We start from the raw sequence: 24,661 nt of genomic DNA, 5'->3' as shown, positions 1-24,661 counted from the left end.
AGGAAAGAGGAGAGAGGAAAAAGGAGAGAGGAAAGAGGAGAGAGGAAAAAGGAGAGAGGAAAGAGGAGAGAGGAAAGAGGAGAGAGGAAAATGGAGAGAGGAAAAAGGAGAGAGGAAAAAGGCGAGAGGAAAAAGGAGAGAGGAAAAAGAAGAGAGGAAAAAGGAGAGAGGAAAAAGGAGAGAGAGGAAAAAGGAGAGAGAGGAAAAAGGAGAGAGAGGAAAAAGGAGAGAGAGGAAAAAGGAGAGAGAGGAAAAAGGAGAGAGAGGAAAAAGGAGAGAGAGGAAAAAGGAGAGAGAGGAAAAAGGAGAGAGAGGAAAAAGGAGAGAGCGGAAAAAGGAGAGAGAGGAAAAAGGAGAGAGAGGAAAAAGGAGAGAGAGGAAAAAGGAGAGACCCATGATAAAGAATGTCATTTACGTGCAAAGCATCATGGGGGAGGGGGGAGGGAGTAGAGGCTATGAGTTAGAGCAGCGTTTCTCGACCAGCGTTCCTCAGAACCCTAAGGTTCCGCAAAAGGTCCCTAAGGGTTCCGCGAGAACAAGTGAGATAAGCTAATGCACTTTTTGATTTTTTATTTAATTTCATATACGTAACATAATTAAACACGCACGACATATTCTTGGTTATTGTAATAATGTAATATAGACATCATCCTACCTAACCTATTATTACGATGAAAATAAAATGAGAAAGATATGGTATATGTATTTTTTTTTGCGCAGTGGTTCCTTGAGACATGCAATTTGTTTTAAAGGTTACGTAAGGGTAACAAGGTTGAGAAACGCTAAGTTAGAGGGTAAGAGGAATGAGGAAGAGGAATCAAGCTGAAGAGGTGAGATCAAAAAGGCAATGCAAGCTAATGTAAGAGTTGGAATCAGTCTGAGAATATAAAGCGTGGTAGAGGTGCATTGAGGGAAGGGGTAAGATATATGAAGTAAGGGAAGGGGTAGGTAAGGGTAGGGGTGGGGGTAGGTGAAGGTAAAGGGCAGGGGTAGGTGAGGGTAGGGAGTAGGTTAGGTGAGGGTACGGGGTTTGGGTAGGGAAGGGTTGGGAGTGAATGTAGGGGGTAGAGGTAGGTGAGGGTAAGGGGTGGAGGTAGGTGAGGGTAGGTGAGGGTAAGGGGTTGGGGTAAGTAAGGGTAGAGGGATAGGGATAATTGAGGGTAGAGGGGTAGGGGTTAGTGTGGGTAAGGGATGGAGGTTAGTGTGGGTAAGGGGTGAGAGTAGGTGAGGGTAAGGGTTGGGGTAGGTGAGGGTAATGGTTGGGGGTAGGTGTGGGTTAGGGGGTAGGGTAGGTGAAGGGTAAGTGGTGATGGTAAGATGGGATAGGTGAGGGTAGGAGATGGGAGTAGATAAACGTAAGGTGTTGTGGTAGACGTAGGGGGGGAGGTAGGTGAGGGTAGGAGGTGGGGGAGTGGTGTAAGGAGGTGGTGAGTCACTCTCACCCAAGCCAGGCGTGCCGGGTCGGGTCATGTCGGGTCGTGTCGCGTGTTGCTTGAATAACCTTGTTACTAAGAGCCCAATGCGTCCCCCCGACTTCACTCAACACAATACAACAGCCCGTCCGCGGGCTCCACACTCTTGCATAAGAACATAAGAATGAAGAAGACTGTAAGACACCATAAGGCCTCCCCTAGGCAGTTCCATGTCCATTACCACCTGTCATGCCACCTGGCATACTTGTTCTGCCTGGCGCCAGGCGATTTTATTCACGAGTTCAGTGACGCAATCCACAAGTTTTGTTTGTGTTGGAAGGTTGTATCCCGCATAAGGGGTTTCCCTCCTCCTCGAAATATGAAAACTCCCACACGATCTCAATGTTTCTGGCCTATTCTGGCGAGCTGGGGTGCTTGCCAGAGTATGCTGTGGGGTGCTGGGGGAGGCAAGGGGCTGGGGGAAGCTGGAGGTTGGGTGACTGGGGTGACTGAGGTGATGGGCGAATTAGGGGGATGAGGAACTGGGGTGTGTGGGGTGCTGGGGTGAGACTGATGGTGCTGGGGAGGCTAGGGGCTGGGGTAAGCTGGGGGACTGGAGAGTGTGGGGAGTTGGAAGGGTGCTATAGTGGAGTCCAATGTCCCAGATTCTCGTCAAAGAGGACTCGATCCATTTGCTGCATAAAATCGCTCGCCTTCCTCAAACGAGACAACGAAGCGAGCTGTCATGTTGGTGAGGTTCCGGCGAAGTAAGAGAGGAACCTAACTGGAAGAAGAAGCGATGGCGGTCGCCGGGGGCGCTCTCGAGCCATCCTCTCGATAAATCAATGGGTCTCGGAAAGCGACACAGATCTGCTCTGCTCTGCCGGTGGTGATTTCCCCAATTTTCCCTCCTACGCACGCCGATTTCTTGTTCTCCTCCTTGGAGGAGGAGGAGGAGGAGGAGGAGGAGGAGGAGGAGGAGGAGGAGGGAGGAGGAGGAGGAGGAGGAGGAGGAAGACCTACTCCTTCTCCTTCTCCTCCTCCTCGTGCTTGGGACACTTCGATTCGGCGCTGCCCTCCGTGGATCTCGTTCCTGGCCATACCGGACAATTTCAATCAGCCGAGGAAGCATTGCAGGCAAAATGCTGTTGTGGACAAATGGTTTCCTCTCGAAAACGAATGATGATCACTTTCAACTTTGACTGTCCTTCCGTTCTGTTACGCTCATTAGATTCTTTACCTTTTCTATAATTCCATCTCCTCGCTGTGATATTGTCCTCTGGGATTACAAAGGATTACAAAGGCTGAGCATGCAGACTGGAGACCTTTTGGTCCATAACTAGGTCGGATGCGAAAAGAAATTGTAAGAATGGTAAATAAAGAAAAATAGATAAAACAAAAATTATAATAAGTAATAGTATATAGAAGAAACAAATGCATAGGTATAGTTAAATAATAAGTAAACAGGTAAATTATAAATAATGATAAATTGACAGATAACTAATGATAGTAAATCAAGCAAATAATAAACAAAAAGACAAATGATAACAAATAAACAAATAACATAAAATAAACGGCCGTCATTACAGCATCTTGCTTAGGTGTTTATCTACACAAATCTTAAAGCTTCAAACTGAACTACATTGCATTGCCTCAAGCGCTGTACGTTTGCATATTCTGTTAATGACAAATATTGTGGTTCCAACACACTTATCAACATTTCTCTTTTCTTCCTCACCAGGATGAACTCGACGAGCTCACGGTACAAGGCGTCCTTCGACGCCGCCGGCGGGAGGCTAACCCTGAGACTTCCTCGACCACGATGACGGTCAAGAAGCCGCCCGTGCCCATCTACGACCAGTCCTACGGTATCGACCTCAAGACGGTAAGGCCTCAGACTTGGTTATTCGCTGTCACATATGAATGGTTTACGTAAGGGTGATAACAAGGGAATTAACACATGCTAACACGCGGGGAGACAGACAAAGACAAACAGATCTTGAAGAATGTCTGGGAACAGGACCAGCACCTAAGGGTGGAGGTTCTTGTGTTGGTCGGCTTCGCAGAACCAACCTCGTTCTCTTACATATACATTGAGTTATAGATCACCCAAGAGATATAGAACATCCCATCTTAAGCCCCGGTCACACCAAGCTTACGACCTGTTTCCGACCACCTTCGACCGAAAATCAAGCGATCGGTCGGCGACACAAAACCTATGCAAGGAATTGAAATGGAAAAAAGTTAATGTGGTTGATAAGATGAAAATGTATGTACTGGGGACTATTCAGCGTGTGTTGTAATATATCTATCTGTCTATCGATCTATCTATTTATCTATCTTATTACCGACTACCAGCGACTTCCAAAGACTACCTGCAACTGGTCGGCGACCACCTGGTCGCCGGTGGTCGGAAACAGGTCGTAAGCTTGGCGTGACTGGGGCCTTACACTGCATAACATGGACACGATATGGTCAGAAAAAAAAAAAAATATATATATATATATATATATATATTAATATCTATATATTATATACATATATTATATATATATATATATATATATATATATATACATATATATATATATATATATATATATATGGGTCAGACTGGAAGCACTTGGTTCGTATCTTAGTGCCGTGGGTCTTTTGGAAGAGAAAACCGGGGCTAACAGACATTTATCTGTGTACAGTACATCGCATTCGACGACTGTCATGACCCCTCGTCTTTGTTCGTTCGTCCTCCGCAGGGCCAGCGCAACGAAGGACTTCGACTTTACGGGTCTCTCCTGGACGGGAAGGACGGCAGTGATGGCCCGTCAGCCATCAAACCTTACCACAGGTAGGTTCCTCCTCGAAACCTAATTTTTTTTTTTTTTTTTTTTTTTTTTTTGTAAATCACTTATGGATGTTTTAATAAGAATTTATATAGAAAAAGCCCGCTAAAAGTTTTGTCCCATAGAAACTAATATATATCGTTTTTTTTTATGCATTTTGGACGATGATTCAGAATATGCTTTGATAATTTCTCTACCAGTCCTAGATTTTTTTATTTCCAGCATACTCGTATATCGTTTTACGAAATATTAAAGTATGTATCTATTATCACTGTTTGCGAAAGGGAGTGGCTTTTTTTATTTTTAATCCTAAAATTGGATAAATGATTCGGAGGCATGACCGGACATATTGGGTTCGATCAATGTCCACTCCCGGACAGGGCCCCCATTTCTAGGGATTTTGTGCCCAAATAGGGACTTTTTCATGCATTTAGTGACAATCTGGGGGTTTTGGCTCTTCTGGGGGATATTCTAGGGAATTCTGGTCGTCTTTAGTGACAATATAGGGATTTACAGGTGTTATAGCTATTCTAATACCTAGAATGATTTCTTGGCGTTTAATAAATGGTAGTGCGCGAGCACTGACTACCGGAGTCAACGATGGAAAATAAAATAATATGAAATAAAATAAAAATAAAAATAAAGATAAAAATAGAAGTAAAAATAAAATGAAATAAACAAATAGATAAAAATAAATAGATAAATAAATGAATAAATAGTATGAACTGTCAGTGTGTTTTTTCATAGTTTGTTGACTGAAGAAATGTCAAAGTACTAATTCTCAGGATTTCCAGTTATTTGTTGATTTTAGTTTAGTCTTTGTTAGTTTGTTATACAACTTGAGGAAAATTACTTCAGTCTCTCAGATGCCCTGAAATATCAAACATTTAATTCATTTTGGAATTTTATTAACAACATGTTGAAGATTTACTCATTAGAAGAAAAAATAAAACAAAAGATAATTTTTTTCTAAGAAAATTATTTGTTAAAAAAGGATTTTTTTTTCAATATTTACTTAAGTGTACTATATAATGATAAAAAAATCTGAAATACTCAACAATCTTTTTTTTCTTGTAATTTAAATAAAACTATGTTTTTTGTAGTGGAAGTATGCCTATGTCAGTATTTGTAAGCTAGGAACTTTTATCCAATCTAGGATTTATATTTTTGTGAGAGTTGAGGAAATTACTGATCTGCTTCTCAGTTGTAACCCAGCACTCATTACACAAACAGATTGTGGTTTGGTGATGCAGTCAAGGTCATCATATTAAGGCGGCAGGACATGACTCGCAGTAATGGATTTAAATTGGACAAATTTAGGTTTAAGAAGGAAACAGACAAGAACTGGTTTACGAACAGAATGGTTACCGAATAGAATAGACTAAAATAATTGGTTTATTTAAGAGAAGGTTAGATAGCTTTATGGATAGGGATGACAAGTGGAAAGGGACATGGAACTACCTAGTCTAGGCCTTATGGTCTCTTGCAGTCTCCTCCATTCTTATGTTCTTATGTTTTGTGCACGCAAAGTATTGTACTGTTGCCCCATTTACAACAGAAATCCCGAGAAGTTGTGTAGAAAGTCGGGATGACTTCTGATGCCTCTGCGGTGAAGTAACACTTAAATCAGCGTTTCTTAACCTTTCTCGACCTCAGCACGCCTTTTGGTCAGGCCTAAACAGTCCAGCACCCCCTACCATTGGCTAACACCTGGTTAACACCTGGTTACTATAAAGATAAAGTATAAACGTATGTGACCTTCCCCAGCACCTCCTGAAATTGATCTCAGCACCCCAGGTTAAGAAACGCTGACTTAACTCATAAAGATGTCATTTCATACTTAAAGTTCCCCCGGAGGTGGAAATGGACCAAAAACCGCGGCCAGTACAAACCCGACCGGGGTTCTATTCCCTGTAGATCAGTGGGTCTTCACCTTTTTCAGTGCCCGTATCCCTTGATATCTCAGGAAAAAAATCCTCGTACCCCCATCCAATACACATACAGTACAAACCCGACCGGGGTTCTATTCCCTGTAGATCAGTGGGTCTTCACCTTTTTCAGTGCCCGTATCCCTTGATATCTCAGGAAAAAAATCCTCGTACCCCCATCCAATACACATACAGTGCAAACATATGAAAAGGATTAGTGATACAAACATTGCTTTGCTTTCTCATAGTAAATATACAGTGCCACTGCACTGGCTGTCATGTCTCGTACCCTCAGGTTCAAGGTTTCACACCCCTGGTTAACCCATTCAACTCCGATGACAAGATGTCTTGTCATTTGGTCAAATAAAACAAAAAATCATAAAACACCAAAATGTTTGATCAAACACCAGAAAAATATGACGTCAATCCTCGCTTCGCTCGCAGCGAAGCGAGGACTGACGTCATATTTTTCTGGTGTTTGATCAAACATTTTGGTGTTTTATGATTTTTTGTTTTATTTGACCAAATGACAAGACATCTTGTCATCGGAGTTCAATGGGTTAAGAACAATTGCTGTAGAAGGTCATGATTTCACGGAGTATATCCATGAGGCCAACATACAAAGAATTCCCCCTTCTGATGTATTTTCTAATGACAACTTCAATGCTATTCTTCGAAGTAGCCTCTGTGTTTTGCAAAGGATAATGATATACACGATTGTAATTACATCCTCGTTGGTAAAACGTTCGTCAGTTTTGAGGTTGTACAAAGGCACTGTGATGTCCGAATCTCTGGACCTGCCTATTAGCTCCACTTTGCGAGAAATTCACCACATTAGATGTGACGTACTATCTTATCTCTTACACGAAGACGTTCATGATTTCTGTTGTTGTTAATGTTTTTCCTTTTAGGTAGCTCCGTTCCCTGTAGAGAGAAATGTCAATTCATTCCTTTGATCTTGATAGAGGGGCACATTCTTCCCTGTAGAGACACACATGCTGGACTTTATTCTGGCTGATAACTCACGATTTTATTCAGCCTAGGGTCGAACTTGGATTCCGACCTGTCTCAGCACTCGGTCCGCTATTAAAGTGTTATCACACTGGGACATTTTTCCTCCGATTTTTGAAGCAGATTTGCAGCCCACAGCTTTCGGGAAGGAATCTGGTATGCTGGAGGAAACTAACTTTCTTTCAATATATCAAATTATATTCCAAGTAAATTCCCGAGAAAACAAAACAATTTACCAAGACAATTTTATGGCGGAATAAGTGCAGGGGTTGGGCAGTATCGACGATTAATTAAATGTTGGAGGAAAAATAGCCTAGTGTGATAAGGCCTTTACTCTGCAGAGAACAACAGGTAGTCAGTTACCATCTGCACTAATCCTCTTTGAGTAGCGAACACAAACTTAACTGGATAAGGAGCCTCAAGTTAATTACTCTCACTTCGGATTAACTTGCCGTAGAACAAGCGGAAGACCGAGTATTCGCGTTAACATACAATTTGCGAAAGAAAGTCGAAAAGAAAATGTTGGCTGAACACCGTGAGGGTTGGCTATCATTCCACCAACTTCGTTAAGTTAAAGTGAACAGTGAATTATCAACTCCTACACTCGTGTGGCGTACCTTGACTATTTTTTTCTGCCCAATTCCGGACGATTCCGTTCAATTGAGAGGCGGAGGCAGAGGGCACAGTTGGAGAAAGGCGTTTTCAAATTGGACAGATTTTTATTTTCTCACCGAATCTGCTCGTCATCTGAATCAAACCAGATGGTATCAAGCCAAAAAAAAAAAAAAAGAAAAAAATAAAAGGGGGGGGGGAGAAGAGAGGAGGAGGGTAAAGGGGGAAAGGGGGGGGGGCAAGGAGGTCACCAGCCAGTTCCAATGAGGAGTGAGGAGGCTGGAGGGAGCCTCCGGTTGAAATCAGTCATACACTGGGCGTCAAATTCATATTTTGCCTTCACGCGTCAAGTCTACATGTCTGGCCGCTCTTTGTCATCTTGATCTAAAATATTATATATATATGCTAATAAGAACACGGGTACGTGTGTTCACTTATGCAAAGTAGACCACTTGGAAAAAAAGAAACTAACGAAGCAGAGCGCTTTCGTATATTACATCTTCAGTGCAACAAGTACTTGTTGCACTGAAGATGTAATATACGAAAGCGCTCTGCTTCGTTAGTTTCTTTTTTTTCAAGTGGTCTACTTTGCATATATATATATATATATACATATATATGTATATGTATACGTATATGTAAATGTATATGTGTGTGTATATTTATATCACGAAGTCCCAACACCTTCGACCCAACGACGTCTACAGGTTTCAGTCCGTGCGGGACCAAACGGTCCTGTCCAGTTGAGGCAGTTACGCATGTATCGACTTTTTTCCGTGCACCGTCCACGACACGACGTCGTGCTCTTAGACAACCATAGGTGTTCTTGGACGCTTTCACACTTCATGACCACGACAGCGTGTGAAAGCGTCCATAGACACCCATAGTTGTTTCTGAGCACGACGTCGTGTCGTGAACGGCGCACGGCGAAAAGTCGATACGTGTGAAACGAGCCTTAGTTGTCAGGGGACTTGGTCGACCCAAACACCATTTCACGTCGTCTATCACTCTGTTAGACATCTAACAGGGTCCGGTGTTAGATCAAACGAAATCTAGAAAAGGACGTCAGTGGGTCGGAGGAATCTGAAAGGATTTTTATGTCTAACATTATCTTTCCCAAAAATGGGAAACACGATAACTGTAGTCTTATTCCAGTGTACATAATGTGTAGTAACACATCACAAATGATACCAAATGTATTGCATTTGGATAAAGTAACATAAATAGATGTAACATAATTAATCTATTAGTAGGTAAAGAGGTGCTGGGTATGTAGTAGTAAAGCACAAATCTCTAACTTTGATCAACAGTGATGATAATAGTGATAACAGATAGTGTAGCAAAGACACGGTACAATACTTTGACAACACAAAAAAAGCTGTGGACATTGAAACTGACCCGGCACAGTGCAGTGCAGTGACAAATCATAACAGATTGAAACAGCTGTTGATGATGTAGTTCTATACCTCCAGTAAAAGTGTTATCACACTGGGATATTTTCCCTTCAACTTCCAATTCATTGCCAGTACCGTCCATTTCTAGCGTTTTTCCGCCGTAAAATAACTATGGCGAATTATTGTAATTTCTCAACAATTTACATAGAATATAATTAAATATGCTGGAAGAAAATTATTTTCCTTCAGCATACCAGCGTCCTTCCCGAAAGCTCCAAAAGTCGGAGGAAAATAGCTTAGTGTGATAATGTCTTAAAACCTATTGAAGGGACATTAGACGAATAACTCTTAAAAAGCCTTGGTTACATCGCTGACTTATCGTAGAATCTCTACAGGGGAACTTTAAAAACTCATGTTCGTTTTCTTTCTTTCAACAAGTGCTCCGGAAGATGATGAGACGGAGGAGAAATCACAGTAAGTCAAACTCGAGTGTATACATTGTTGGTGCTCTACCGCGATGGCTTCATTAATCAATGGACATTTCCGCAAACCGATTCGAGTTCTCAGACACTCCAGGACTGCTTTTCTTGTCCCTCTTTGTGGCTCTTTACCACCTGCCACTCCCTGGCAGCTATGAGAACAGATCGGTTTCAACGCTTTCCTTCCCAGGGGATCTCCCCATACCCACATATCTCCCCAATGTTGCCCACCAAACCCCCCCAATACCTAATAACGTTGGTAGGGAGCTTAGGCCATCTACAGTGCGCCGCCGACCGAGACGTCGGTGTGTCGTTCTCGCTCCGCGACGACTTCGTAGGTCCGAGATCGACCCCCGACGTCCGTCGAAGACTGCTACTTGCCCTGGCTGTCCAAGCACACAGGGTAGAGGTTGCGGCTTCGGCCACAGCTGAGTGCTTCCAGGCTTAAGCTTCTCACTCTCTCATCACCTAACCATCTGTGTCCTCTGGAGTCGCAGTGGGGTTTGCCTTCGGGTTCCTGTTCGGAAGGACCCGTCCCTCTCATCTTATCGCAACTCACATTCCCCATAACTTCCTCTTCTTCTCATGCCTTTAACTCCTTTTCTCTTCCCTCTTCCTTTTGTTCTGGCTGTCGCCAGGCGATTTCATTCATCTTTTCCGTGGCGTCTACTCGGTGGCGACGCGGGAGTTACAATCTGCCCCCGGTTAAACACGCTCCATATATAATGCCACTCTCTTACTTACGCTGGCTTCAACGGGGCGATTTAATTTATTTCTCTATATCTCCCTTTAACTTTATTCCTCTTTTATCATCTCTATATCTATCTGCTATACTCTCTCTCTCTTACTTTCTCTCTCTCTCTCTTTATATCTCTATAACCTTATTCCTATCCCCATCTCCCTCTCTATATCTCTATAACCTTATTCGTATCTCCATCTCTCTCTCTCTCTCTTTCTCTTTCTCTATATTTCTCTTTCTCTTTATATCTCTATAACCTTATTCCTATCTCCAATCCCTATCTATTCTTTCTTCTTTTCTACAAAAAAGTTTTCATAGCGCCTGACATGTTTTCTAGAGCCACTGTTCCCTGTTAAGGGAATATCAAGAACTACCCCCTAATTAAGTTTCTCGTCTACCCCTAATTCAGACCCTTTCAAGAAGTAGGCACTAAGAAGGGCGAGCTGTTTATTTGTACTAACTCCTTTAAGATGCGTCAAATGATGCATTTCTTACAGAAACCTCATCCTATTTGATGTATATACAGTAGATAGAAGAACAGCAATTATGACATGCTTACAATTCTTGAAGACAAAGCCCGCTATCACAGAGAGTGAATTTACGAAGGAGACCCATCTTTTGGTAGACACCCCCCTAAAGCTACTTTGAAAAAAAAAAAAAAAAAATAATAATAATAGTAATAATAATAATAAAAAATAAAATAAAATAAATGAATAAAATCAAATAATTCGTAGATCCACTCTCCGATGTACATCGAATTTCTTCCACGAATTAATTTGTTACATCCATGACTTGATACTTACAAAGTCATCCTCGTACTTTCATTTAACATGCAATTTCCATTAATCCATAAAAAAGGAATAACCGGTTTGCCACGTCTAAGAACACTCGTACGTGACTATGCCGATGCTCTGACCCAAGATCGAGAGAATACAAGGTCTGCTCGCGCGCATGTTGTGACGTCATCTGAAGGGGAGCCCACAGAGAAAATGGTGAAAACGTAAGTGAAAAATGTTAGGTAAAAGAGAAAACGTACAGGCACCACAGAGTTTCTGGGAGACTTACATATTTCATGTTCTGCGACCGTTAAAATTGGGGTTTCATTTTGGAAAAATGTTCTTGTGGTTTATCTTTGACATATTTAATAAAGAAACAGACGCAGTTAAAACTGGTCATTGACGTAAACGCCATCTAGTGAGAGAGCCGCACAGTAAAATGTATGTGGACGATGCGGCTCTCCGTGCGCTTTCCCGTCTTTCCTATATAGTCTTTGGGCCAAGCACTTCTAGTGACGTCAATGCGCAAACGACCTAAATACTGGATATCTGTTGAGTAGACCTTGTATTCTCTCGATCTTGCTCTGACCAACCTGTGTATGGATTTCGTATCGACGCCATTTGATGCTGCATGTTCTTGACATCATGGGTGCAAGGTCTTCATATCCCTCACACTTCCTCGTTGCTGCTTTGTCCGTGGTGACAGACTCTATATATGTTACTAATGTCCTCGGTTATTAACCCATTCAACTCCGATGACAAGATGTCTTGTCATTTGGTCAAATAAAACAAAAAATCATAAAACACCAAAATGTTTGATCAAACACCAGAAAAATATGACGTTAGTCCTCGCTTCGCTCGCAGCGAAGCGAGGACTGACGTCATATTTTTCTGGTGTTTGATCAAACATTTTGGTGTTTTATGATTTTTTGTTTTATTTGACCAAATGACAAGAATATTGTCATCGGAGTTTAATGGGTTAACCTTTAGATGGGCGGCCTGTATGGAACTCTGATATTTTTCTTTTGGGGAATTCTTCTTCGGTGGCGTGGGTCTCGGTGGTTCTTCCGGGCCGCGGGTATTCTTAAGTCTTCATTCCTGAGACTTCTGGCCCGGACCGGCGCGGTCCGGTGCGGCCCGGTGCGGCCCGGTGCGGCCCGGTGCGGCCCGGTGCGGCCCGGTGCGGCCCGGTGCGGCCCGGTGCGGCCCGGTGCGGCCCGGTGCGGCCCGGTGCGGCCAAGCTTGTTCTTTGCCTCCCCCTCCCCCACCTCCTCCACTCCACACTGCTGGTGGCGGCACACTTGGCTAGCATGCTGCTTGCTTTTGCTACTTCGTTTGAGCAGAAACTACTTTGGTTTTAATATTCTAGACATCCGTAAGAACACTTTAACAATGTGTCTAAAATTTGAAAAAAAAGAAAAAAATCGTAAGCAAAGTCGTTTGTACTCAAACGAAGTAGCAAAAGCAAGTAGCATGCTAGCGAGAAATGCCTAGTGTGACGTCACTGAACACCCCCATCCACCACCACCCCACCCAAGCTGTCTCGCAGGTTTCTTTTGGAACAAATACTAAAAACAGTTTTTTGGGACATTACAACTGACTCGTGTTTGTTCCTCCGCTTCATGAAAATATTTCATTTACAACCTTATAACCCCGCTCACTGTTTTTTTTTTTTCTTATGCTTTACTCTACGGCACGGGCAGACTGCCCACATTGAGGCCGGCGAGGAACCTTTCTTTGGTTTATTGGGTCCGTGTTACGACCTCAGAATCTTAGAAGGAGAGGAAGGGTCCTGGACAGACGCCTGGAGCACCTTGTCGGGACACATTCTCTCCTTAAATAATTTCAGCAAAAAAAGTATCGGGACCTTAAGCTCCTTTGGAACGGCGATGGTGAACTGTCGTGTAAGAATTTACTGTACAACTGAGGTGTCCAGAAACAGATGGGCATCCTCGCCAATTTTATTGGTTTCGAGTTAAGCAGGGATTATATATACTGTATTATATATACTGTATATATATATATATATATATATATATATATATATATATATATACACTGTATGTATACACATATACTCACCATCCTGATGTTGGGTCGCCTCTCCGCCTGGCCAGGGCTGTCGGGAATCGAACGCACGACTGCCTGCTCATGAGTTCGACACGGTATCAACTGGGTTACCACGCAGCCCATATATGTATATTATATATATATATATATATATATATATATATATATCTATCTATATATATATATATATATATATATATATATATATATATATATATATATATATATGGGGAGGTTTGGGCCTTTTACAATCCAAGCATTACTCGAAATAAGTTAAAGTGGCGGGGATGCCCCTCTGTTTCTGGACGAATCATATATATACACCAATGAAGCGCCGGTGTAACTGGAGAGCCTACAACGGAGTTCATTTTAGCCAGTCACTAGAAGTGGCGGCACACTAGGCTAGCATGCTATTTGCTTTTGCTACTTCATCTGAGTAGAAACGACTTCGGTTACGATATTCTAGATTTCCGTAAGAACATCTCAACAATGTGTCTAACATTCGTATTCTAGGTTTAACTTCTCTTAGTTCGTGATTCAGCTTCTCACTTTATAACGCAAGACTAATTTGACATTCAGAATTTTGAAAAAAAAAAAAAAAAAATCGTAACCGAAGTCGTTTCTACTCAAACGAAGTATCAAAAGCAAGTAGCATGCTAGCGAGAAATGCCTAGCGTGCCGCCACTTTAAGTGTGTCGCAGATTCCTAAGTTGGCAACGTTACGCATTTGCCCAACATCTCACACGGCTTCGTACGCGTAAGAGTTCCGATACTTCGGTTGCTGACTTCGCTCGGGCGAGACCTTGGTCTCACGAACTTGCGACTTTCTTGCAGAGTCTCGAACTTGTGGTCCTCCAAACCAGCGAGGAAGTCGGAGCGGAAGCACAAGAGGTATCACACTGGGAGAGCTTCCTCATACCGTCCCATCCCGAACCTGCATCGTCAGTCAAGAGTGAAGGTATGTATCATTATTAACAGGATTTGTTAATATTTTACTGTTATTTGCCTTTGATCCGAGCAGTGTGGCGGCAGTCAGGGATGACCCTTCATCCACGAGGGGCTCAGAGGCGTCGGGGGCGAGAGAATGGGTTTCAGATGGGTGTGGGAAAATCTAGAAGTTTTGATTTTAGTGATAATAATAAAACACAAATTAACATTTCTTATGCATGTCTTTAGACAGTTTGATTCCTTTCAGTGACGGGTGTAAACGTGTGTGTGTGTGTGTGTGTGTGTGTGTGTGTGTGTGTGTGTGTGTGTGTGTGTGTGTGTTTACCCAGTTCTATTTACTTAGTTGTATTATACGGGAAGAGGAGATATGCTCGTCACCGTGACCCGTCTTTGTATCTCACTACATCTAGTTTGTTATTAAATTCTTGTATGGTGTTTGCACACAATTTTGTTTAGTCCAATTTGTTCCAGACATCCACCAACATCTGCGTGTGTGTATGTGTGTGTGTGTGTATGTATGTGTGTGTGTGTGTGTGTGTGTGCGTGTGCGTATTGGTGTGCATGTATGTGTGTGTGTGTGTGTGTGTGTGCGCGCGCGTGTGTGTGTGTGTGTGCGTGTGTGTGTTTCTATTTCTGTTTTAGTCATCATGTTTTCTTTCTCGACTATCCCCCGGAGCTAATAAGGAATCCGATTCAATACGCGAGACCACGTTTGAGGTGATTCCCTTAGAGGGCCATCCAGTCGTCAAATGGGATTTGCGCCTGAAGAGTAAGCAAGCAGGCAAGCAGGGGCGCTCGTCATGGCTCGGTGGTACTGCGCGTGCCGGGTAACCGCATGGGGATTTCCGCGTCTGTTTGAACCCTGACCGCAGCGGGTATCAGAAAAAAAAAAAAAAAAAAAAAAAAAAAATTATATATATATATATATATATATATATATATATATATATATATATATATATATATATATATATATATATATATATATATATCAAGCGCCTTCCGTCCTATTGCGTGCATCGCTTGCCCCTTCAGGCATCCATTACTCTTACGCATTATTTTCCTCGATTATTCACCTTACTTGCCTTGAATTGAAATAATGTTCTCATTATATTTTATCATGTGCGTGTGGCTGAGTCGCAACAAAACATGTGTAAATGTAATACTCGCTTTCCGATTGCATTTCTCCATCTAATCTTAATAGTAGAGGGTTTAGTGAACCTCTCCATGGCGCGTTTCCATATCGTTGCCCTTATCAATCGTACTGGTAGTTCATTTAATTTTTTTTCTTTCTTTTATCTTTTGCGTCACAATGTTTAGTCCAGACGAAATTTTCCCGCTGCTACCATATCATGAAAAGAGAAAGAAAAGACAGGAAAAAAAAAAAAAAAAAATATATATATATATATATACATATATATATATATATATATATATATGTATATGTGTATATATATATGTATATATATATGTATATATACATTATATATATATATGTGTATATATATATGTATATATTATATAAATCTATATATATATAAATATATATATATATATACATATACATATATATATATATATATATATATATATATACAGGCCAAGCAATCAAATTCAGAGATGCCATGTTGGTTAGCACCGCTAGCTTGCTGGCATTGCATCCTCCTCTTTAACGCTTGATATAAATTGCATTATGTTTTTTCCCTCAACTAAAATCGTTCGGTTTTGGTCGGAACAGAAACCTCTATAGTGTCGCCGTGCTGACGGGGCTGGTCAAGCGCTACTTTAGTGTGTCTGAACTTTGGTTAAAGAAAATAATAATATCCAATTACGGATTTCAATCTTGATTAATCATATTTGTATTTCGCCCTCGCGTACGATATTATTCATTTTTCGATTGGTATGCTTACAAGCTTAGTGTACATACGTACATATGCACGATATGCATGTACAGTATGTGCGATATCATTAATTTTTCGATCGGTATGTTTACAAGCTTAGTATAGATACGTACATATGTATGTATATATGTACGATATGTGTGTATGTATGTATGTACGATATTATTCATTTTTTGATCGGTATGTTTACAAGCTTAGTATACATACGTACATATGTATGTATGTATGTGTATATATATATATATATACATACGTACATATGTATGTATGTATATATATATATGTATATATATATATGTATATATATATGTATATATATATATATATATATATATACATATATATATATATATGCATATATGCAGAAACCTTACTTTACTATAAGGTATGTATACGACAAAACCACAAGAAAAATGATAACGAAATGACAGTAAGGTCTTTCGTATATTACATCTTTAGACAAAAATATGTAATATACGACAAATCTTACTGTCATTTTGTTATGATTTCACCTTTGGTTTTGTCGCACATATCTATACACATACACACAAGCGTGGGCTAATGGGCGTTTCTCTTATGGAGTGGGTAACCCAAAGCACACTAATTGACACTATAAACAAAGGAAGCCTAATTGACCAACCCTCCTCTTAATTAAGCACCTCGGTGATGAAGCAACGCCCTGCTCCCCCCTCCCACTGCTTCTTGGGCCAACAGTAATGCAGTAAGGCACAGCTCTTCTTCTGCAGGTCCTGACAACTGTCACTGGTTCACCCCCACCGCTTCACCTTAAAGCAACACCCATCCTCCTCATCCACTAAGAAAAGATCTCCCGCATGCATCCCAAACCTCCGTCACTCCATCCAACCCTCTATTCGTCACATTCTCGGTCTTCCTCTCAGTTTCATCCCATCCACTTCTGCTTTGTATACTCTGTTCTTCTTTGGGTAACTCAGGGTTGTTAGTAACGGTTCCTCTCCGCCGGCAGGTCACCGAAGGGTCCCACTACAACTCTGTCGTCTTCCGAACGACAACCAGCACCACGACGCCTGCTCCTACTCGACGTCCATTTATTCAACTCGTAAAACAGGAGGCCTATACAAGGAAGGATGGCGGGCACAAATCTGAAAAAATGACCGACAAAAACTCAAGAAAGGTCAGTCTTTCATCCACTGCTAAGGATTTGAGCATCCTCCACTCCCACTCCGGGCGTTGAATAACTCAATCCTCTTAGCTTTAGCTAGGATAAAGGTTTTAAATGTGCCTTATTTGAACCTTTAGGAAATTTAAAAAAAAAATTAAACCCTTTGTTAACCCTTTCATGCCTCAAAGTTCCTCTTAGCTGCAGAAGATCAGCAGTTGGTGTAAATGTCTCATTCATCTTTTTGGGAAATGAAGGTTCACTCTTTCATTTGACGTCATCTGGAGTAGCGCTGGTGTGATAGTTCCGATCGTATCTGCCTGGGGATGCTGGGAGACATTCACGCGGGGCTGAGAGGTGGGGAGGGGAGGGGACATTATTATTGTTATTATTATTATTATTATTACTAATTATTATTATTATTAATTATTATTATTATCATTATTATTATTATTACTATTATTATTAATTATTATTATTATCATTATTATTATTATAATTACTATTATTATTAATTATTATTATTATTATTATTATTATTATTATATTATTATTATTATTATTATTATTATTATTATTTTTTTTTTTTTTTGAGTGAAGTATTACTGCCACGGCAGGTGTGGAAGTGTTTTTCTTTCTTATTTGGGAGTGAAATGTCACTCCCACGGGCTTTGTTTGAGCCCGTGTGGTGGTGTTTATGTAAGACACACACTGTGCAGAGATAAAGTGGGATGGTGTAGCTAGTCAGAGGAGCATGGAGGTGGGGGTGGGGCAACGTAAAAGAGAAGCTACAGCTGTTGGAACGGCGGCGGACGCTCTAGTAGCTGAAGGAACTCATAGGGCCTTTGGAGGCGGCAGAGGCGGCTCACAAGACCTTCAGGGGGCGCCGGTGGTCCCCGTCTGTTGGTGCTGCGTGGCGTCCAAGAAAGATCACGGAGGCCGCGGGTGTAGGAGAGCTTTTGGTATGCAGGAGATTCTGCGGCGATGTGACCAGGTTGAGAGCCGTCGGGATGACAGAAGGGTCGAGCATATGGCATGATATTGGTAATGGTGGACCACCTGGACTGTTGTTGGTGTAGTTTGGGTTGTGAGGCTACTTCTGTGTCACTGATTAGTGATGTGGGGGTATTTACCGGTTCGTAGCCCCCTTCGTGGTAAAAAAAAAAAAAAAAAAAAAAAAAAGGGGGGGGGGGGAAATAATGAAAATTGAAAAAAAAAAAAAAAAAAAAAAATCTGTAGCCAGAAATTACGTGCCCTAGATGGGGCTTTGGGCGTTGATGGGCTAAGGGAGACAGAAGGAAGGGACATGCTCCAATTTGACGTCCGCCCAGTATGACCACCTCATGCAGGAAGCTACGGTTGGTCCTACCCATTCCCAATGAACTGAAGAATTATCCTTGGAGATATCTCAACTAAGGATTGTGGTCATTAACATGTAGACGAAGCTATTACAAAGGGCGACAGTATACTCACTTTCGGTGGTATTCTTAAAAAAAAAATCTTTATATAAATTTTATATACATCCTTGGAAAGAAAAAACTTATATAAAGAAATATCTTTTTTGAGAATACCACCGTAAGAGTTTTCGGTGGTATTCTTAAAAATCTTTCCTTATATAAATCTTTCCCTTCCAAGGATTTATATTAAGACTTATATAAGGAAATATTTTTTTGAATAATACCACCGTTTGTACCTTAATTTTATCGTAGATGAATTGCATTTTGTCTAATGTTGATACATGATCACATTTATGTTTATACATGGGTATCTCATTAGACATACTATATATATATATATATATATATTATATATATATAATATATATATATATATATATATATTATATATATATAATATATATATATATATATATATATATATATATATATATACATATATATATTTGCAAAACACTGAATAGGTCCCAGTGATTTGAGATATATTTTAACAACCACAATGCACTTTAATTCTAAGCCATCAAAGGCCAGCATGCTTGAAATTGAAATGTGGTATTACCCAGGACTCGAACCGGGTAACCTCATGACAAGTGTGACAGTTGGAAAGTCAGTGTCACATTTGTCATGAGGTTGCCCCGTTCGAGTCCTGGGTAGTACCACATTTCAATTTCAAGCATGCTGGCCTTTGATGGCTTAGAATTAAAGTGCATTGTGGTTGTTAATATATATATATATATATATATATATATATATATATATATATACATTATGTACAAATCGCATTATTTCCCAGCTTAAAGGGCTATCACACTGGATTATTTTTCCTTCAACCTCCAACCAATCGGAGGTACCACCCATCTCCAGAACTTTTTTCACCGTAAAATCAATACTGCAAACTTTCGTTAAAAAAAAAAAAAAAAAAAAAAAAAAATATATCAGATTCCTTCTCGAAAACTGTGGGCTGCAATTCTGCCCCAACTGTCGGAGGAAAAATAGCCCAGTGTGATAACGAGTTTAGAAATTTGTCCCTCACTACTCCTCACCTAAGGTAAAATTCTTCCTCACTCGAGCACCGCTGACCCTATTCACACTAGCGGTCAGAACCGTGCAGAAACCGCTGCCGCACCGCATAATCAACGAAAAAAAAAAAAAAATAAAAAAAATAAAAAAATAAAGCGTGGTTGTGCGTGAACGCCTCCATTGATTTTCATAACAACGGAACCGCCGCGGTTGAAACCGCTAGTGTGAACAGGGTCATAAACCCCATTGTTGAGAAGTGTCTCTGCTCACTTGTTTGTTCTTGGCGCTAACGTTGCAGATGAAGCGGCCCACGAAACGCCAGCGCCGGCGCCGCCGCCTCGCCCCCGAGATCACCGTCGCTCACTTCATGGCCGACACCTCCAACTACACCGTGGGAGGCAGCGGAAGCTATCAAGGTAAGGTCATTGGGGAGAGAGAGAGAGAGAGAGAGAAAGAGAGAGAGAAAGAGAGAGAGGGAGAGATAGATAGAGAGAAAGAAAAGAAGAAGGAAAGAGAGAGAGAGAGAGAGAGAGAAGAAAAAAAGATAGAAAGAAAAGAAGAGAGAGAGAGAAAGAGAGGAAGAGGGAGAGGGGGAGATGGGAGAGATAGAGATAGAGAGATAGAGGGAGAAGAAAGAGAGATAGAAAGAAAAGAAGAGAGAGAGAGAGGGAGAAGAAAGAGAGATAGAAAGAAAAGAAGAGAGAGAGAGAGAGAGGAAGAGGGAGAGGTTGGAGTAGGGAAAGAGAGAGAGAGAGAGAGAGAGAGAGAGAGAGAGAGAGAGAGAGAGAGAGAGAGAGAGAGAGAGAGAGAGAGAGAGATAAACAAATATTTCACGTCTGTGGTCAGGCACAGACAAACACACATATAAACAGCATGACAGGCACGGCCAACTACACCGTGGGAATTTATCCCAGTAAATAAATACATAAATAAATAAACCACTATGTTAAAAGTATATAAATAAGAAACTGAATAAAATATAAAATAAACAAATAAATAAACAAATAAAGAAATATACAAACAAGTAAATGAATAAATACAAACATAAAAACCGCTGCGTTTTAAGCCGGTTGGCAGGGAGGGGAGCAGTAGAAGCTGCTAGAGATCTTAAGTCTAGCCCGGGAACCGAGTGTCATCCCCTCGGGGCCGCACCTCCATATGGAGGTGAAAGTATTGATGGATTCTGAAGATAGGCAACAGGGAGACCTTTCTCTCTGACGTCCATCTTTTAGGTAACCATTGTTTGTCCCTGCACAGGTGTAGGAATACATAAATAGATTGATACATAAGATACTCACCATCCCATTCCCACGACGTGAGAAACCCGTGGTAGGGACCTGCTCCAATCTGACGTCCGTCCAGCATGACCCCTGTCAGTTGCGGCGAGCCTTTTTTTTAATTTTTTTTTTATACCGATGTTTGGGTTGCCTCCCCGCCTGGCCAGGGCTGTCGGCATCCAACGCGACATATCACGCAGCGGGTCCCGGGAATAGAACTCACGACCATCTGCTCATGAGTTCGATACGGTATCCACTGGGCTTCCGCGCGGTCCATATAAGGTGTTAACTAAAGAAACGATTAGTGAGTACCCGCCCCCATTTCCATTCGGTTACAGGCAGTGGACGCTTGCGAAGTGAGGGTTCTCTGCACCAAGGCTGGCGTCCCGCCCCCTGGATGGAGAGGCTGGGCCTCAACAAGAAGTACAAACTCGAGGACGGAGTAGTCACGGTCAAACAGGCTGGCCTTTACTACGTCTACGCTCAGGTAAGATTAATCTTCGTGGCACTTAATGAACCAGCCATACATCTTTACTATACAGTACGGGGTATCACACTGGGCTTCGACGGGCTTCTGCAGTGGCGACCTTCGTGAGTTCGTCTAAGAATGAACGACTTCGGTTACATTATTTTATTTTTCAATCCTCCAAATATCAAATTATCTTTCCTTCGTATATAGCAAAGCTGGAAGACATTTAACTCTATACAAATGTTAAACGTACTGTTGATATGTTCTTAGAGAAGTGTAGATTTCTATAAGCGAAGTCATATTCTTATTATTGATATTGAGACTGGAGGTAGGATGTTGGAGGAAAAATAGCCCAGTGTGATAACTCCTTAAGGCGGTAGGGTCCAACATCCAACGTGAGTAATAGTGAACAAACTCCCCCGTCTGTTGCAGATTCTGTACCACGACGGCCACGACCTGAGCGGATTCCAGGTGCAAGTGGACCAGACGCCCGTGCTGCAGTGCACCATCATGATGAGCGACATCACCATGGCCGAGAAGGCGAACTCATGTCACACAGCAGGAACCACCTATATTCCACAGGTCAGTCACACGCCACAACTATATCATTCTGTTTTTCTTAAAGGTACGTTTTGCCCTGTGCGATTATTAATAGCCTACCGCAGACAATGATGGATGACGCTCATCATACCTAGGATCATAACTGGGAAAACTCAAAAACCAAGAATTAGTTCTCTAGAATACCGTTTGACGATCATCACTGAGCCATGAACGATCATCGTTGAGCAATAAATAATCGCACCGGACAGAACGTACATTAAGGTGGTCGTCACATCGGCCATCATCTAGGCCACAGATGCCCCAACGCATGAAATGTTTAGACTAAATTGTCTTCGCTTTATGTCTTCAGGGAGGTCGCGTGACCGTACGAGACATCGAGCCCCATCGCTTCGCTCTCATGAAGAAGGAGAAGTCCTTCTTCGGCCTCATCAGGCTCATGGACGCGCCCCATGTCCCCAACAGCGTACTCTTGGCGTAGAGGACCGCTCCGTCAGCGCCTTCGCCATGTTCCATCCCTCCATCCATCCTTGTGACATGCCACACCCTTCTTGGTCTTTCTGGCGCGTGAAGAAGCCATCACGATGAGAAACCCATTATAAAGAGCAATTCCTTGCTTCTGGCAATGTATTGCACAGTGATTCATTGCATACAGTAGTTTATCAAACCACGGATAGATAATTTATTACACTGAACATTTTGGTATGAGAGTAATTACATAAAACAATTTATTTCTTGAAGCTGTTTGTTGTATTGATCGAGTTTTTGTATCAAACAATATACTGCTTCGGTTATTTATTGCTGGTAGAAATTTATTACAAAAGAACAATTCATTGTATCCGACTGGTCCAGACGCTCATAGATCTGGAGTTTATATATAAATATATATCATTCTTATCACCATAATCTTATGGTCTGCTTTAATTGATTGTAGAGTTTCTTTGTCACTTTTCATCTCACAAATTTCCTGATTTCTTTTTATTTTTTTATCCATTCATTAGATTCTCTTTCATATATTCTTTTCCCCTTTTTACGATTTTCATGATTCACGTTATCATGATATAAAGTACATTATTTTCTGAATCATGTCGTTTCTTAACACTCCATGTCACGTACAGAGACCTGACACAATGCCTTGTCGGGGTTGCTTTCTTTATATTTTTGTACGGCTCAGAATCTCTAATGTACTTTTCATCTCGGATCATATCAACTATTTAATTCGTTCCTTCACTGAGGACACCCCTATCACGCACGCACGCACGCACGCACACACACGCACGCACGCACACACACACACACACGTTTGGAACAAACAATAGTGTGTGCAAACACCATACAAGAATTTACGAACAAACTAGATATTGCGAGATACAAAGACGGGTCACTACGAGCATAGCCCCCCTTCCCGTATAATACAACTAGGTAAATACACACACACACACACACACACACACACACACACACACACACACACACACACACACACACACACACACACACACACACACACACACACACACAGTATAGATACACAGAGTGTTGAGGAGGGGTATTTTTGATACGTCCCATTAACACAGCGAGCCTCGTTATAACATCCCAGTGAGAGCCCCCATAGCCAAACTCACCCTTCTGCAAAATGAGGGCACCCACAAGAAGCTCGTGGAAAACAAATTCATTTTATCATCACATCAAAATTAGTATTCCATAAAGAATGTAACAGACCCAAATGTCAAATTCATCTTTGTCCTAACTTATTTTTCTAGTATATAGCTTAAATATAAACATATATAGATTTAATGGTACTAAAACACATAGAAACCCAGTGCTGTTGGAAGAATTCAAGATCGATAATGGTAACTGTTGCCTCGGGTCACACTCACTGAAAACCCGCGATCCCATTACGGCCGGCAAAGTTCCTGAGGCCCTTTTAATAGATAGAGATCTCTGAAGAAAGAGTTTATTCTTATGTGGACTGTCTTGCGTTAGTGGAGGGGGTGGTGGAGAGACAGGAGAGGAATGGTGGTTAGTTGTCGATCTTCCTTGTACAAAAAAGTGGAAGGTCGCTGAGTTAGTAGAGTAATATCTAGGGCCCAGTCCGGACACCGAGTGCCAGACCTCGTGGCTGCACCTATAGATGAAGGTGGGGATTTGGATTAAGTTTGAGGACAAGAAGAGAATCTGGGGACTCCTCCAGATCAGCTCACGTTGAGTCAGAACTGGGGAAAGATATACTTTGGTCTAGGCTCGAAGGCTTGGGGAAACGCCATCACCAGGCAAAGGTTTGTCATTACGAGGTCGAGGTATCTTTTGCCGTTGAGATCGATTTTGCGTCTGAGGTGACGAACTACAATGACGTCAGAGGCGACCTAGCCCGGCCCTCTCGGTGTTGGAGGCTTCATTTAGTTGAATAAAATTGACTGATGGGAGGTAGAATAATATTGAACAAGACACTGTAGGAGATTCGCCAAGAGTCTTCAAGATTTGATGCTAAAATAATAAAATCCAGCTAAAACAATATACCGAGAGACTAGATGACAATTCGTTAAAGTTGGGAGAGGAGGAGGACGAGGAGGAGGAGAAGGAAGAGTGGAGGAGGAAGAAGATGAGGAAGAGGAGGAGGAAGAGGAAAAAG

General features: G+C 41.6%; 1 protein-coding gene across 2 annotated transcripts in view; it reads left to right on the top strand.

The window, feature by feature from the left end:
• egr (TNF superfamily member 12 eiger) overlaps window positions 1–24,661 on the top strand; it is a 132,161-nt gene that overhangs the window by 105,903 nt on the left and 1,597 nt on the right. The window contains exons 2-10 of one of the 2 annotated variants that reach the window (XM_076177476.1): window positions 3,154–3,297; window positions 4,166–4,257; window positions 9,636–9,671; window positions 14,096–14,219; window positions 17,096–17,263; window positions 20,024–20,141; window positions 21,341–21,489; window positions 21,904–22,053; window positions 22,382–24,661. The exon at window positions 22,382–24,661 is cut by the window's right edge and continues 1,597 nt beyond it. In XM_076177476.1, the coding sequence (XP_076033591.1) occupies window positions 3,154–3,297; window positions 4,166–4,257; window positions 9,636–9,671; window positions 14,096–14,219; window positions 17,096–17,263; window positions 20,024–20,141; window positions 21,341–21,489; window positions 21,904–22,053; window positions 22,382–22,510 (1,110 nt within the window). In that variant the 3' untranslated portion in view covers window positions 22,511–24,661. The remainder of the gene's footprint in view (window positions 1–3,153; window positions 3,298–4,165; window positions 4,258–9,635; window positions 9,672–14,095; window positions 14,220–17,095; window positions 17,264–20,023; window positions 20,142–21,340; window positions 21,490–21,903; window positions 22,054–22,381) is intronic. The other variant, XM_076177477.1, reaches the window with a different exon arrangement.

Source organism: Oratosquilla oratoria, chromosome 40 (assembly GCF_046742065.1).
Source record: "Oratosquilla oratoria isolate Oo_2021 chromosome 40, ASM4674206v1, whole genome shotgun sequence".
NCBI lineage: Eukaryota > Metazoa > Arthropoda > Malacostraca > Stomatopoda > Squillidae > Oratosquilla > Oratosquilla oratoria.
This window is presented reverse-complemented; position numbering and strand designations above follow the sequence as displayed.